The 16918-nt window shown below is 44.0% G+C and overlaps 1 protein-coding gene across 1 annotated transcript in view; it reads left to right on the top strand.

Annotated features, from left to right (window-relative positions):
• Positions 1–16918, top strand: part of ABCA13 (ATP binding cassette subfamily A member 13) — a 324555-nt gene that overhangs the window by 187241 nt on the left and 120396 nt on the right. The window contains 2 exon segments of the mRNA XM_057732590.1: positions 7851–8100; positions 16066–16158. Of these exon segments, the coding sequence (XP_057588573.1) occupies positions 7851–8100; positions 16066–16158 (343 nt within the window).

The following is a 16918-nucleotide window of genomic DNA, read 5'->3' as shown; positions in this document are numbered from 1 at the left end:
ACAGTAGGTCCTTGTTGGTTATCCATTTTAAATATAGCAGTGTGTACATGTCAATGCCAAACTCACAATCTGTTCCCCCCTCTTCCCCATTGGTAAGTTAAGTTCATTCTCTGTGTTGGTAAATCTGTTTCTGTTTTGTACATAAGTTCCTTTGTATCATTTTTTTTTTTTAGATTCCACATATAAGCAATATTATATGATATTTCTCTTTCTCTATCTGACTTACTTCACTCAGTATGATAATCTCTAGGTCCATCCATGTTGCTGCAGATGGCATTATTTCATTCTTTTTTATGGCTGACTCATATTCCATTGTATATATGCACCACATCTTCTTATCTGTTCATCTGTCCATGGACATGTAGGTTGCTTCCATGTCTTGGCTATTGTAAACAGCGCTTCAGTGAACATTGGGGTGCATGTATCCTTTTGAACCATGTTTTCCAATGGACATATGCCCAGGAATGGGATTGCTGGATCATATGGTAGCTCTTATTTTTAGCTTTTTAAGAACCATCCATGCTGTTCTCCATGGTGGCTGTATCAATTTACATTCCCACCAACAGTGCAAGAGGGTTCCCTTTTCTCCATACCCTCTCCAGCATTTATTGTTTATAGATTTTTTGATGATGCCCATTCTGACCAGTGTGAGGTGACAACTCCTTGTGGTTTTGATTTGCACCTCTCTAATAATTAGTGATCTTTTCAGCAATCACAGTGCTTCTTAAAGAACGAATCAAGAATATACACCTGTACAGCAGTTGGAATCTTTGGTGGTTTGTCATGTAGAAAATTACTGTATCACCTATTTTTTCTTTTTTTTTTTTTTAAGAAAAATCACGTATAAGAAAATAGTATGTTTGTTCCAAGAATTAAACAGATAAAGCATTATAAAAGTTGGGTAATACAGACTTGTGAGATTATTTTTAACACAAAAATTTAAATGGATATAGACTCTACTTGTTAGCTTTTTAAAGAATTAAACATAATTAATATTGCTTTTGCTTTTCAAAACAATATTTAACCAAGGTTACCATAACCTAGCATGGTTTTAAATTTTGCATGTTTTTATATTACCTGTTTAATATTTTAAAAAATTGTATTTTGGGGTTTATGTAATATTAATAAGCATACAGATGTGTCACAAAACGTTTCCTTTTATTTTTTCTCATTTTTATTTTTTAAATTAATTTTTAAGAATTTTTTGGCTGTATTGGGTCTTCATTGCTGCACATAGGCTTTCTCTAGTTGCGGCAAGTGGGCTTCTCATTGCTGTGGCTTCTCTTGTTGTGGAGCATGGGCTCTAGGTATGCAGGCTTCAGTAACTGCAGTGCATGGGCTCAGTAGTTGTGATGCATGGGCTTAGTTGCTCTGCAGCATGTGGGATCTTCCTGGACCAGAGATTAAGCCCGTGTCCACTGCATTGGCAGGCGAATTCTTAAACCACTGCTCCACTAGGGAAGTCCTATTTCTTTCCCATTCTTTTTTTGATTTCCTCTTTTTTCTATTTTCTTTCCTTTTTTCTATTTTCCTTTTCTCTATTTTCTTTCCATCCCCTGTCCTCCCCTTTCTTTCTTTTCTTAGTGGGAGGATATTTGATTTTGTTAGTTTCCTTCTTTTTATGGCGTGCATAAGACAATTCAGTCATAATTTGCATAAATGTCACATAATTATAGTCTTTACCAGGACAAAGATCGAGAACCACCCCACCTAAGCCTTTTGTGTTCTGAGTGGGGTCACTGGGGAGAGTTGCCTGTCCAGATGTCAGTGTGTCCACACAAGTCTGGGATTCCCGAATCCCAGTGCTGGACTGTGTCTCCCCTGTGACACATTTTCAATGTTAAAGCCCATCTGCAGTTGTCCAGGAACCATCTGCACTATTAGTTTTCCATACAGCTCGATGATTCTGTTTTCTGGATTGATGAGAACAGATGAAATGATTTCAGCCTTTACCTGTCTACTAATGAAATCCTAGATCATGACTGAGGTGCAGTAGAAAATAGAGTATCCCTCAGTGTCCGAGGAGGGGTTGGCTCCAGGACCCCTGTGGACCGAAATCCCTGGATGCTCAAGTCCCTTATACAAAATGGTGTAGGGTTTGCATATAACCTACCCATATTTTAAATCATCTCTAGGTTACTTGCAATACCTGATACAATGTAAACGCTATGTAAATTGTTACCAGTGTGTGGCAAATCCAAGCTTTGCTTTTTGGAACATTCTGGAATATTTTTTTTTCTTGACTGTTTTCAACCTGAAGCAGATAGGGAGGGCCGGCCGTACCCCTAATACCTGATGTACCGTGTTTCTATCTCAGAATCTGTGTCTACTCCCAGAAGATCCTCCCCACACCCGGCAGGCACCCTCCCTACGCGTCAGAGATCACGTTTTACTCCTTGACTTCCTGGCAATGGCAGCCCCTTGGAGAAGTCTGACCCACTGTTAAGTGCAGCGTACCGTGTTGGTCATGGTTAATTGTCACGTATTGTTACGTTTGACTTTATCACAAGGCTAAAAGCTTTGAGAACTTCATTCGAAGAGAAAACCTAGGGACCTAGCGTACAGTAAATACTTACCCATAATAAATACTGTGCTTTGTTCTCCCAGATTTAACTTACTTCACAGCTTCTCCTGAACTGCGTGTATTCATCAATAAGTGAACGGTTTGAGTTACGTTATTTTTAAGATCCACTTCAACTCTAAAATTCTCTAACTCAGTGAACAAAGAAATACACTATTTCTATTTCATAAAATCATGCCTCATTTCATGAATAAGTATACAGTCTTTATGAAATAATTATTGATTACAAGATGCATAAATATTCATTGTTGAAAAAAGTAGCAAATTGTAAAGAAGAAAAAGTAGCATGGTCTCACCATACAAATAAATATAAATCTTTAATAAGTAGATTGAAATTATATATAGTATTTTAACTTTTTGAATCTAAAAAATCACTTGTTCAAATTCAATAGTGTATAGAGTGTAGAAATTATTTCATAAAAGACAACTTTTCACTAAAGTATATACAGCAAAACAATTTTTCTACTTTAATATTAGTGTTGTTAGTAAGTTATATTCATTCTGTATGTGTAATTTTGTAACATACTTTTCTCCACAGCACTGTATTATAAACTGTTCAATTAATCCCCATGTGTCAGACATTTAAGTCATTCCAAGTTCTTGCTACTATTTTCTATAAGATGTAACAAACCACCTTGTTTGCTATATTTGATCAGTTTCTAGGAATAGAGATGCAGTCATAGAGAATGGAGGTGTGGACACCGGGAGGGGAGAGGGGTGGGTGAATTGGGAGATTGGGATTTACATGTATACACTACCATGTATAAAACAGAGAGCTAGTGGGAACCTGCTATATAGTGCAGGGAGCCCAGCTTGGTGCTCTGTTGCTTTTTGACTAATGCAACTATTGGCTTGGAATTAAGCTGATCCAAGGTGGTTCCTGTTTCCTTCCCCCAGAAAGACTGAATGGGTCTGTTCTCCCAGCAGCACTGTTAAGGAGGCCTGTTTCCTGAAACGCTCAGTAGCAGTAGGGATGAACATTGTTTTGAATCCTTACCATATTGGTAATCTGAAAATTTACTTCCCAGGTAAAGTTCTTTACATGAAAATATCTGATTCTGCAATAAACATATGTTAGCTGTTTTTGTAGCTTTTTTTTTTTTTTTTTTTTTTTAATGAACTGCATATTCAGGCATGCTGTTTGCCCAGTTTTCTTTTGGAGTATGCATTTAAAAAAAATTGACTTGAAGGCATTACATTTGCAATGTTTTGTTTTAAAATCTTCAAGAATATTTGGATGAACTTGGCAATGCAGAGATCACATTCTGGGGTGGATGCTGAGTCCTTAAGTTAATGTTTTAACAGTTGAAGCCACCTGACGAAAAAAAATTCTTTGGGCATCTTCCCGAAGCAATGTGACGGTCAGTGTAAATGGGAGTGAATAATTATGGATGTAACTGGAGTCCTTGAATGTAATTGCACTCATAAGTCAAATGAGACAATTTATAACAATTTGGCCCCGTATTTCAATTTGTCTGTTAAATTATTCATGTGAATACTTTTATGAGTTTAGCCATGAATATTTGATAGGTGGTTGATTAATGACATCAACTATCTTGGCCCTTTATTTTTCCCATTTATGTGCAATTAACATATATGAGAAGGTGGGGAAAATTCGTTTTCCTTAATATAAGAAACACCTTTCCCCACAGACTTCTGGAGGCTGGCTGATGAGCATTTACTAGGACTGGCAGTTTCATAAGTGTGGTAATAATAATCCTCATTACCTCAGGGGAAAATACTCCAGGTCTCTGTTTTATAACTGAGGGAAATGGCATTCAGAGAGGTTAGGTAAGTTTCCAGAAGTCACACAGCATGTTGTTGGCTGAGACTGGATTCAGATCCCCAGTTTACATGGATTTAAAGATGGAGCCATCCCCAGCCCACAGTGATGCTCGTGGTGGTCCCCTCATGAGCACAGGCAGAGGGCACAGGGCTGTTGTCTGACCCAGCTCCTGTTACTCGGTGACCAGGCAAATCCAACGCCCAGATGGTCACGTGCTCTTTCCATTTTGTAGCACCTGCTGCACAGACAAAACCCTCTGTGACGTGAACAGGTGTCACGGCCTGCGGTGCACGTAGGTGAGAAGGTGCATAGTGTGGCAGCAGCTGTGGTGACCAGATGTGAGTCGGAGGATGCTGACCCGAGGAGTGTGGCTTCTGGTGGGCGGTGACTGAGGCATGGGGGGGCACAAGCCCCTGGGCCCGCCAATGACTTTCAGGTGCTCTTGAATCGAAGCATTGAGGCATTCTGTCCTGGCAGAGAGAGAGCTCCTGAGCCGGAGGCTGTGAGGACATCGAGCAGTCATCCAGCAGTCCTTTTGGAGATCGAGGGCTTTGGCAGCCAGCAGCGTCTCAGTTATTTCGGCATGCGTTAGATAATTCACATAATTATCCTGATAGGTCCACACACATAATGCCAGGCATCAGTATTACCCGGCGGGGTATTTTATATTCGTATCTGTATTTATGTGAGAAAGGACCACATTTAGCCGAATAAGACAGCTTTTGCAGCACTAGAATCTCTCTCATCTGCTGATTCGATCACCACTTCATGAGAGTGATGTACGAGTCTCCATTGGTTGTGTGTTACATCAGTGATTCTTTAACCCAGCTGAGCATCAGAATCCCCTGGAAAGTTTTTTTTTTCCTTTGTTTTAAAAAGCACATTTTAACCTCTGAGTCTGTGAAGATCTGATTCTGTTTGAGGTGGGACCCTTCCTCAGGTGAATCTGACATGTAGTCGCGGTTATTGACCACTGCTTTCACATGCAGCACCCACCTTCCTTAGAGAGCGCTGTTGTTTTATAGTAAAATAGTGCTTTGTAGCATAATGTGCATCTCTTCACGTGACCCTCAGGCCAGTGAAAACTGTGATCCCAAATCCTTAAAGAGGCTGGCAAAGGGCTGCATGAGTTGGTGTCCAACCACCTTTAAACTCCACCTTCTGCCCCTGCGACACACACTCTGCACCTCACACAGTCACAGAATATGCCACGCTAGTTAGTGTCTCGTGTGCTGGGCTTTATATTTTGTTTATTTGGTTGTGCCATGTCTTAGTTGCCCTTTCCCCCCAGAGCTCCCAAGACTGCATCTTTGGTACCAATCCTCATTACACCTGTTTACATTGTGTTGGTTGTTTATATTTTTATCTCAACCCCTAGGTTATGCCTTTTTTGAGGACAGAAACCAAACAGCAAGAGCTTGCGCAGCCAGGCTCTCAATGAGGATCTACAGATGAGGGGGTTGTTTCAGACATGCATTTTCCTCCCCAGCTGTGCCTCTGCAGCTATGCTATTATCATTTGTCTTTCAAAATGGTACAGTTTCTTTAAAAATGTTTTATTCTGGGACTTTGAGCTTATTCACTGCTCTCTTATTAAGTGTATTTCAATTTGGTATTTGTTAGCAGTACAGTCAATTTAGCACATCCGTTCTTTTTTTTCCTTTTTCTTTTTTTTTTTTTCCACTGTGCCACGTCCCTGGTGGGATCTCAGTTCCCTGATCAGGGATTGAACCCCAGCCGTAGCAGTGAAAGCCCAGAATCCTAACCACTGTACTGCCAGGGAACCCCTGCATCTGTTCTTTCAGAGGTCGCTTTTCTTGTGAGATACTTTAGGAGGAATCACCAGGGGATCCTTGGGCCTGGCCAATGGTTCAAGCCCATCATGCTTCAGGCAAGGGTGGGCGGAGGCTGCAGTCCTTGGGGCTCTCCGTTTGCTCTGCAGATGCTTCTGTCTTGGGCTGCTTGCAGGAACTGGGGCCCGTTCACTGAGCAGAGTCTGTGGACCCAGGTGACCACCCTACAAGGAAGCCTGCCAGGAGGACCATGCCAGGACGCCCGCTTGTGCTGTACTTTCTGGGCTCACCTTTTGTCCCTCTGTTTGATCTCTGAGGGGCAGTAGTCTAGAAGAAGGACCTCATTTTCCTGTCCAGGGATTGAACCTAGCCGCCAGTCTACCAGGGGCTAGAGACTAGAAGCAAAGTTCCCTGATTTTTACCCTGGTTGAAAGCAAAAATATTTCAAGGAGGTAAAAACAGTACAAAGTTTGTTGTTAGAGACACAGCATAACAAATGGGAGAGGACACAGAGAAACAGTTTATGTATTTAAAGCAGATACACACCCAGAGAGGAATGTGGGTGTCCTGCATGAGGAGTGCAGTAAGGAGGGGATTTAAATCACTTACATAGGACAGTCCTACTGGGTTTTTGTTTACATTTCGTCAATTATCTTCTTGTTGTTTTTTTTTTCTCCCACACCTGACTGGTCCTAGGACCCTTCCCAAGATGCATGTGCGACTCTTTTCCAAGATGAACCCCACCGCAGAGGCCTGTGGGTACATGTCCGCACTTATTATGGAGTGGCACCCCCTCCCTTTTTGACTCCCAAGGAGCCCTCCTGTGCATGTGCAGACAGGGGAGTTTTCCTTGACCTCAGGAGTGGGCACGTTATATCTTTACTTTAGCAGAGCTCAGCTGCTGCCCCCAGCTTTGTCCTTGGACTGTCTGGGTGAGAACAAAGCTTCAGTTTCACTCCACTTGACAGACACCAGCTGTCTGGCCCAGGGGCCCATCTATCTCCTACCACCTGTTCGCAGAGGGCTGTTATCAGATTTGCCGCATAAGGGAGGGGGGCCAGGGCTGCTGAGGCTGATGGGCCGAGGAGGCCGAGTTAGAGGCCGGGACCCCGCCCCGCGAGGCCACCACGGCTCCCCCTCATCCGGGGTGCCCTGGAAGTGGCAGGGGACGCAGGAGTCCTGGGGAGAGGCAGGCGTGGTGCTGCCGGCATCCTGACGGGGGTGTAACCTCGGTGGAGGGGAGAAAACAGAGGAGAGGAACCAGGAGAGGGCTCTCAGGGGCCAGTGCCCTCTCTCCCCCTTCCCACCCCTCCCTTGGTGGCTTGGGGACGTCGGAACATCTGGCTTTAGTTCTTTTTGTGCTAGAATTCGGGCTCATGAAGCAGGTTTGTCTTAACCCGTAAGAATAAACACAAGGCCCTTCTTTCTGTCCTTTCCTGTCTGCCCACCCCCCTTCAGAAGCAGAAGCGGAGTGGAGGCCACTGTGATTCTGTCTTTGTGTTTAATGTCCTGAGACCCCCCATGTGTATACCTTTCTGGGGCGTCCTTACCCAGGGCAGAGTCGGAGCCTCTGGTGCTGCTGTGCTAAAGGATCAGTGACGGGACCAGCAGGATGCTGGGCGGTGGGGTGCGTGTCGGGGAGGCTGCGTGGGCCCCGGCCACTCACCTGCCATGTCTTCTTGTTCCCGCAGATGGCACGCCTGCCAGGCCCCCCCTGGTGCGGGGCGGCCACCTGCTCTGGACGCAGATGACCGCCCTCCTGCTGAAGCGGCTCCTCCACGCGGGCCGGGCCTGGAAGGGCACTGCCTCCAACCTGCTGCTGCCTGTGCTCTTCGTGGCCTTGGCCATGGCCCTGTTCATGGTGAGGCCTTTGGCCATCGACTACCCTCCCCTCAAACTGACACCTGGCCATTACGACAGGGTCGAAACCTACTTTTTCAGGTAAGAACCTTTTTTTTCCCTTGTACTTCCAAATTATGTCAGGACAGATTATGAATAGCAATAGCTCTGATTATTTAAGAATTTCAAGTGTACGTGTGTTGTCATCATTTTGGAGGTCGGTGTTCTGCAGGGTGAGTGCCGGGGCCTGTCTTATGACAGATGCTGAGGGTGGATGTGGCAGGCCCCGGTGCAGCCTCTGTGTCCCTGGGGGCCCTGGCTCCCCCCTGGGCGGCCGAGTTCCCTTGGTGGAAGGGGACATGATCGCTGCCCTGCAGAAAGCCGGGCCCACAACTGCCCACAGGCCCCGAGCTGGGACTGGGAGGGCTGGATGTGGTCCAGAATGGTTAGGACTTTAGAAGAGTTTATAGATGGTGTGTTTCACAAACCCTCCAAGGCTGCTTCTGGGACACCAGCCCTTAGCTGTGTGCCCCCCTCAGCAGAGAAGTGTCTGTATTTTCTCTCTAAATGGAACGGGGCCCTGGTGCAGCCTTGAGCCTGATTAGGTCCTGTTTCTGCCAATACGTTCAGGCCAGTCCGAGTGTTGCCCTGGATGAATTTACGCAGGAAGTTCTCAGAGCTTCTGGGGTATTGTTTCACCCACATGGGGTTGGGGACCTGAGAGAGGCCCCTGTTCCCTGAACCCTCTCCTGGGTAGGCTGGTCCCTCCGGATCGTGTTCAGAGCATCGTGGCTGAGCACTTGCCATGGCCAGATCACAGCATCTCTATGCTGAGCGCCAAGCCTAGAGCATCCCCCCTCTAGGAGGCAGTGCTCAGTCCCATGGGCTGAGGCTGGGGCTCCGGGAACCTGGTCTGCGTAGAGCCGGCGTCTTCATCAAGCTGGGCGTGGTGCCGGCCGCAGTGGGGTCAGGGTTAAGTTTGCTCTTGTCAGATACAGGTCTTGATGAAGATACTGAGCTTCCTCAGCTAGGCTTTGAGTGCTTCTGACCTTGCACCACTTTACAACAGCGTGTGATTTGGAATTAGATTTAAACAAATGCAGGCAGAAAAGGGAAAGTCCATAACGAACTATGCCATGGTTAACAGGATTCCGCAGCCCCTCCCCCCACCCCTTCACCGCCATGGATTCTGAGGTGAACTCGGAGACAGGGACCCCCCCACCCCAGCCCTGTGTGAAGAATCGTGTATCTGTCCCGAGTGTTCCTTTCCAAGCGGGGTCCTCCCCTCTGGCCCTGTGCTCTCACCCCTCATTTATGGAATGTTTTAAATGTGTAGGTATGTCCACGAATGCTTTTCTTATGGCCAGATGTTCAGATCTCTGTCACACTCCTCAGGTATGTAAGAGCTGTGGCTATTTTGAGTTTCTTAATTAGGAAATATGTTTCTTGAAGCAAGTAATAGAAAATACAGGCTAGCCAAAATTTGAAAATCACACATATTCCCACCAGCACTACCTACTGTAAACCTGTTGGTGTGTCCACTGCCCCATGTTGTATATGATACTTTTAAATCCAGGCATTTGTGCTTTTACGACGATGAGCTCACACTGTAACACTCTTCATTATTTGCTTTTCCACTTGATAACGTGTCTGTGCATCTGTTTTTTTGGACTTGCCATAGAATGTTGCCTGGAGGGCCCATAATTTATGTAAACGATATCTATTTGAAGGTACATAGTTTTATTTATTTATTTAGGTAGGTTTTCCTACTATAGGCAAGGCTGTAGGAATATCTTTGGATTTATGCAACTGTCCATTTTTTTCCCACCGTCACACATGTCCATCACAAGTTTTTCTAGGATAGCATCGTATTTTCAGGGAAGATGTTAGCCAACTTATCCTCATAAATGTGCACCAATATGCAGTCCATAAAACCATACATGGTACATAAAACCACTTTTGATTCTTTTTATTCAACAAGTATTTAGTATGCACCAACTATATGCCAGATACCGTTCTTGGTAGTCACACATGTATGACAGAACAGGCCGAATCCCTGCACTCGTGGGAGGGAGGACGCTTGTTTCTCTGAATCTTCACTGTTACTTTTGACACCCAGACCCGCTGCTGCACTGCTGTGTTGGGCGGCTCTTAGGTTACTCTGGAGACTGCATGTTCTGAGTCACTTTTCGGTTGCTTTAGATTTCACTTTGCTCATTGAATAGATTGAACATCGTATATAATTAAGCTACAGTGTCAGTGATATCCCCTCCCTCTGCCCCGTCTTCACCTTCACTCTTTTCTTCTCAGGCAGGTGAGTTCATGTCATGGAAACCATTTTCAGTTGGTTGCAAATAGCCATTCAGTTTCTCTGCTGCATTATTAATTTGGTAATCATGGATTTTTTTCTTTATCTGAGAGAGTTTTTTCTTTCTTAGAAAGACAATTATTATCATTATTATCCAAAATTATTTTGAGTCTGATAATTAGAGATATTTTATTTTCTTCCATTTCTAAGAGTAAGTCTTTTAAATGAGGATGTGTTTGTTCTCATTTCTCATAATTTACCTAAATTATGAAACTGAGAAGCCTGCAAAGTTGATGCTTATTTTCTCATCCTTACAGGTGAGGACCCACAGGCCATAGGGTAGGGGGTGTGTTCTATCAGAGATTGCATATTACGCCTCTTCTAATCTTTAATTTCAGACTAAACAGAAAAGAACAAGTTTAAACGTCGTTAAGTTTTTGTTTAGTAGAAGAGCAGTTTACCTAGTTATGAGGGAAAAAGCATCAGTAAGCTGCTGCCAGAGGTGGTTCATATCGATGGAGACTTTCCTTGCTCTTCTGAGTTTTCCTCTTTCATGTCTGCTGTGGGCGAGGAGCGGGCCTCTGCCCCCCTTTTGGCACAGCTGCTCTGCTTAGGGCCACCACTGACACCACTGCCTCCTTCTGTGTCCCGGATGCTCTCGTAGGGTGACCGCCTGTCCTGGTTTGCTCAGAGGTGAGGCCTTTCATCTTGGTATCCACATCAATCATGCCCTTTCATTCTCAGAAGTTTCCTGGAAACTGTCTTGGTTTCAGAAGGAAAGCCCTGTGTGGGCGTGTGAGTCTCAGTTACTGTTACTGTGTTTATTTAGTTTTGGTTCAAGGTGTCTTTTCATCCAGCAACTTTGTTTTTATTGTAGTATAATATATATGACACAAAATTTACCATTTTTTAAAACAGGTTTTAGAATGCCAAAATTACATTGGCTTTTATTTTGTTATTACTATTATTCTTTAATTAATTAATTAATTGGAGGCGTTGGGTCTTTGTTGCTGCACGCAGGCTTTCTCTCTAATTGTGGTGAATGGGGGCTTCTCTTGTTGCAGAACACTGGCTCTAGGTGCACGGGCTTCAGTAGTTGTGGCACTTCCGTAGTTGTGGCATTTGGGCTCTAGAGCGCAGGCTCAGTAGTTGTGGCTCATGGGCTTAGTTGCTCCGCAGCATGTGGGATCTTCCCGGACCGTCCCCTGCATTGGCAGATGGATTCTTAACCACTGCCCCACAAAGGAAGTCCCAAAATTTACCATTTTAACAGTTTTTAAGTGTATCCACATTATATTCACTGAGTATCTGCGCTGTTTGAGTTTCTCTGGCTGCTGTGACCATCAGGCCCTGTCTGTCCTGAGATGCCCAGGCAACGTGGAGGGGACAGAGCCCGCTCCCTGGTTCAGGAGTAGGGAGGCGTCCGCTTTCCTCCTTGGGACCAAGAGACGGGGGAGGCTGAGGCCAGCAGGTCTCCGAGGGCCACCCTCTCCAGGATGGGCCCTTTCTCCTCGCCCCAGGCGCTTTGCACCTGCTCTTCAGATGCCGTCCCTTTATTGCCTGAGTCAGCTCTGCCCCTGGAAAATCCCACGGAGCCCAAGACCCCCCGGAGCCGCTGCACGTCAGCTCCTGGGCTGGATCGGGGTGGTGAGGGGGCTGGACTGGGAGCCTGGGAGCAGGGGAGGTGCACACAGGCTGCTCTCCCCCCAGCAGCCCCATGTTTCTCAAGTTGGTTTGATCCCCATCTGCATCAGAATCACCTGGGGACTCCTGTAAACAACACTAAGCCCTTTGGGGTGCTGTTTAGGAATATGTGTTGGTTCAGACAAGCCCCCCGGGTCACACTGCTACACGTGAGGTTTTGAGAAGGGCTGGCGTGGAGAGGACGTGGTGCCCGGGTAGGAAGTGCCTCAGGAATCCCAGTCAAGCACTGTGTCCAGTCCCTCGAGTCTGGTAAGGACAGGCTTCACATGCTTCTAACGGCACTCTCAATGCAGCCAAGAGTTTGAAGACAACCAAAAAGCAGTAGCTTAAGAACAGGCATTTGAATTCTTTGGCAACAGGAATAATTTTTTAAAAATTTTATTTATTTATTTATTTATTATTTTTTTGGGGGTACACCAAGTTCAATCATCTGTTTTTATACACATATCCCTGTATTCCCTCCCTCCCTCGACTCCCCCCCCCACCCTCCCCGTCCCAGTCCTCTAAGGCATCTTCCATCCTCAAGTTGAACTCCCTTTGTTATACAACAACTTCCCACTGGCTATCTATTTTACAGTTGGTGGTATATATATGTCTGTACTACTCTCTCGCTTTGTCTCAGTTTCCCCTTCACCCCCCGCCCCCTCCCAAACCTCGAGTTCTCCAGTCCATTCTCTGCATCTGCGTCCTTATTCTTGTCACTGAGTTCATCAGTACCATTTTTAGATTCCGTATATGTGAGTTAGCATACAATATTTGTCTTTCTCTTTCTGACTTACTTCACTCTGTATGACAGACTCTAGGTCTATCCACCTCATGACATATAGCTCGATCTCATCCCTTTTTATGGCTGAGTAATATTCCATTGTATATATATGCCATATCTTCTTTATCCATTCATTTGTTGATGGGCATTTCGGTTGCTTCCATGTCCTCGCTATTGTAAATAGTGCTGCAATAAACATTATGGTACGTGTTTCTTTTGGGATTATGGTTTTCTTTGGGTATATGCCCAGGAGTGGGATGACTGGATCATATGGTAGTTCTATTTGTAGTTTTTTAAGGACCCTCCAAATTGTTTTCCATAGTGGCTGTACTAACTTACATTCCCACCAACAGTGCAGGAGAGTTCCCTTTTCTCCACACCCTCTCCAACATTTGTTGTTTCCAGATTTTGTGATGATGGCCATTCTGATTGGTGTGAGGTGATACCTCATTGTGGCTTTGACTTGCATTTCTCGGCAACAGGGATAATTTAAAGCAACTTCTTGTTTTCTTTTTCTTAAACAGTGACTTCTTGTTTTCTTTTTCTTAAACAGTCCTAAGCAAAAAAGTAGTGAAAAGTAAACCATAACTCTGAGACTTGCTCTTAGTAATGATTCCAAGTAGACTACTTTGTGGACCAATATTTTTCCCAGAAAAAAATATTTCAAACTTTCATATTTGTTCTTGGATTAATGGGTCAAAAGAGAGCTATTCAGAGTATTTCCACAGATGCCACAAATAATGTTTTCATTTTACAGGCAACATTTCCATGGAAGATATGTCCCTTTCCTTCTAAAAGTGTTTTCTTATTTGTCAGAAACTTGAAAACTATTTATACAGAGGCCACACTGCCTGTGTATGAGATACAGCTTTGCTGTAAATTTCAGCATCTTTCGTCACTGTGTATTTCTGGCCACAGCTGTATGGAATCAGATTAGGGCAGTTGTAAACCACCTGGATATTTTAAAATCTTGGTTGTATTTCATGCAGTGGGGAAGATGGTGTTTTCCTATAAATAATTATTCTTCTTGGTTTTGGATGCTGTAACGGTGTTTGCATTCCAACTTTGCCCTTAAAGTAAAGTTGTCCTCAGCAGAAATATACGACTTATGTGGTATAATGAGTTGTTCCTTCTTTTCCATTAAAATTGGTCCTTTCTGAAAGATAGGAGGTCCTGGAAGATCAAATTGAGGGAAGTGAAATAACTGGGTAGAGATGAAGGATTAGATCTATGATTGAAGCACATTAGCAAGATGACAGTTTGTTCCACAGATTCCTGTTGAGAATCTGCTGTGTTCCAACCTTTGTCCTAAGCTGTGTCCCCTTTCTCTCATGGATATTTTGTCCCCTGGCGAGAAGCCCACAGTTAAGCCAGTGGAGACGTTGCAGCCACTGGGAGGAGACAGCTTATAGAGGAGGACGCAGAGGAAGCTCTCGGGAGGAGGAGCTGGAGCTGAGTGGCTGGAGACCGTGTCCAGCCAAGTAGCAGGGAAGCGGATGCACTTCAGAGGGAGCTGGTCTGGCCCATCAGAGGCAGTTCCGCTGGGCTGGGTTGGGCTGGGCAGGGGTGCCTTCTGGGAGAGAAAGTAGGGAAGAGTGTAGAGGGACTATTGCAAGGCTTGTAGGTAACAGGGAACCACTGATACGTTCTGAGCAGAGAACACACCAGGTTGGTGTGTGAGAGGCTCACTTATGGAAATTGGGAATCTCTGTAAAGTCCCCATCTGTGCCGAGGCCGCCTGGCACAAGGATGGACTTTCCTTCTCATTCTGGACGTTGACGTTATAGTTTCAGGACCTGGGGGTGCCCGAACCTCACCTACACAGACCTCCCCAGGCTTGATCGCTGGTAGAAAGTCAGAAAGTTGTTCGGGAGTCAACTTCGCTTTGTCTGTAAACAAAGAAATTGATTAGAAGAGTCAGTGCTTGAGGATTACTTTGAGGTGTCTTACATTTCTTAAGAGAAGCTAGTGTTGAAGCTCTTTAGAAAAAAAATTTATGTTCACTTGTTAATTTATGTATGCTTCTTTCCAAAGACTTGAGGTCATCATTCACATGTAAGTGATCCATCATTTTTTTCCCTTTATTTTGGGGTTAAGTGTTCCTGGTGATGTCTATTCAAAAGCATTTTGTAAATTACATGATGTAAGTTCTAGAAAATAATAAATCACTATTCTTTCCTAAACAGTATCATCCAGAATTTTAATTAATTGAAATGAGCCCCACTGCTAATCAGCCCAGTAGACAGGTTTAAAATCTCGTTTCCCCTGCATTTTCTCAAGTCAGGATGTTTCTTACAACTGCTGTATAAAATTTAATGTAGGGTTTATTTCCACATCTTCCCCAGACTAGAAGAGTAGTGTGTCTCATCTCTGATGGTGTCTTTAGGAAGGAAATTCCATCTTGGTGGCCTTGGTTCCCATGGATGCTGTTTGAACTATTAATAAACTTCTGAGATTTGTGCCAGTAAAATAGATGCTATAATTCATTGTGTACTTGAACCATACATAGGACTTCTTACCAAGAAAATGTTCGACATAGTTCACACATAGAAACACACAGAAAAAAACAAATATAAGAAGTTGTCAGTAGCCCCCGCTGACCACAACTAGCGAAAGCCCGTGCACAGCAAGAAAGACCCAGTGCAGCCAAAAATAAAATAAATAAATTTATTTAAAAAAAAAGAAGTTGTCTTGAGGGACTTCCCTGGTGGTCTAGTGATTAAGGCTTTGTGCTTCCACCACAGGGGACACAGGTTTGATCACTGGCCAGGGAACTAAGATCCCACATGCGGTGCAGCGTAGCCAGAAAAATAAATACATAAAATTTAAAAATAAGTAAACAACTTTATTTAAGGAAGGTTGCTGTGTTTCAGAGCTATGCAGTAGAACACATATTCACAGCAGACCAGAGCCCCAGCATTAAGAAAACAGTTTTATAGATTTTAATATTTTAACATGATGTAAGACTATGCAGCCTTTAAAATTAATTAAAAACATACAAAAATGTCAAGGTTGGTAATATTATAGTTTTAAGTGAAAGGATGAGAAAAATAATATACGGTACTTGAATGCAAGTATATAAAAATGCATATCTGTGGTGGCAAAACTGTGCTTCATCCTATTGCTGGTTTGGCTTCACCACAAAAAAGGTGAAGCAGTAACTCCATCTTCACTCTAGGAACACATGTCTGGACCAGCTGGCCTGGGGCCGGCCCTGAGGACAGGCTGTCCTGTGACCTCCCCGGGCAAGTACTAACCTCCCACCTTATTTCCTTTGTCTCAAAACAAGCAGCAGTGAGAACGACGACATGGGGCTCGCCCACACGCTTTTGCGGAAGTTCAGGGATCAGGACCCGCTCTGCGCTGACTTACACCCAGACTTGTAAGTATCTCATGCCCTTCGAAGAAGTGCAGTCTCCAGCCAGTAACCTGCAGGCTGGCCAGACCGGCTCCTCCACGACTGGGTCACCTGTTCTCCCTGCAGGGGTGGACCGTAGCCGGGAGAGTGGTTAGGACTGAGCAGGCCTGAGGGGCCTTGCCATCTAAAATGACCAGAATTAAGCTGCGTCATCAGCCCTCTCCTTCCTTGGTGAATGCAAGCTTTATATCATTGCCAAAAAACATTAGTAATTAATAATGAATAACATTCAGTTTGCTTCATAAAACCCCAAAAGAATAAAACTAAAAAGAATAAAGTAGCAATTAAGTATGAAATATATATTAACTGTTATTTACTTTTAGAATAAACTTGTACCTATGAAAAGATTAATTGTACTTTTTTTTTAACTAAAGGGAGTTAAGAAGTCAGTAATGTCAGTGTGGGGGTGAAGACTTTTTTTCTAGGATTTGAAAATGATAATATAGAGATGACCTTTTATGAAGCCTCGGTAAGGCATGCCTTTCTTCGTAAACAGTTTTCTCTCTTTCATATTTTGCTCAACTGTTATTTATTGAGAATCTGCTATAAATATGGTGCTGTTGTAGGAACCGGGATTGATGGAGAACATGGCCCCAGGCTCAGGAATTTACAAATGGGGAAGGTGATACAAAATAATGATGTATTAAGCGCTGAAGTGTGTTTGTTGGTAATAACTATAAAAATCCAGACAATAATTCAGTATCGGCGTATGTTTTCCTAATTT

The sequence above is a fragment of the Hippopotamus amphibius genome, chromosome 4, assembly GCF_030028045.1.
Source record: "Hippopotamus amphibius kiboko isolate mHipAmp2 chromosome 4, mHipAmp2.hap2, whole genome shotgun sequence".
Taxonomy (NCBI): Eukaryota; Metazoa; Chordata; class Mammalia; order Artiodactyla; family Hippopotamidae; genus Hippopotamus; species Hippopotamus amphibius.
This window is presented reverse-complemented; position numbering and strand designations above follow the sequence as displayed.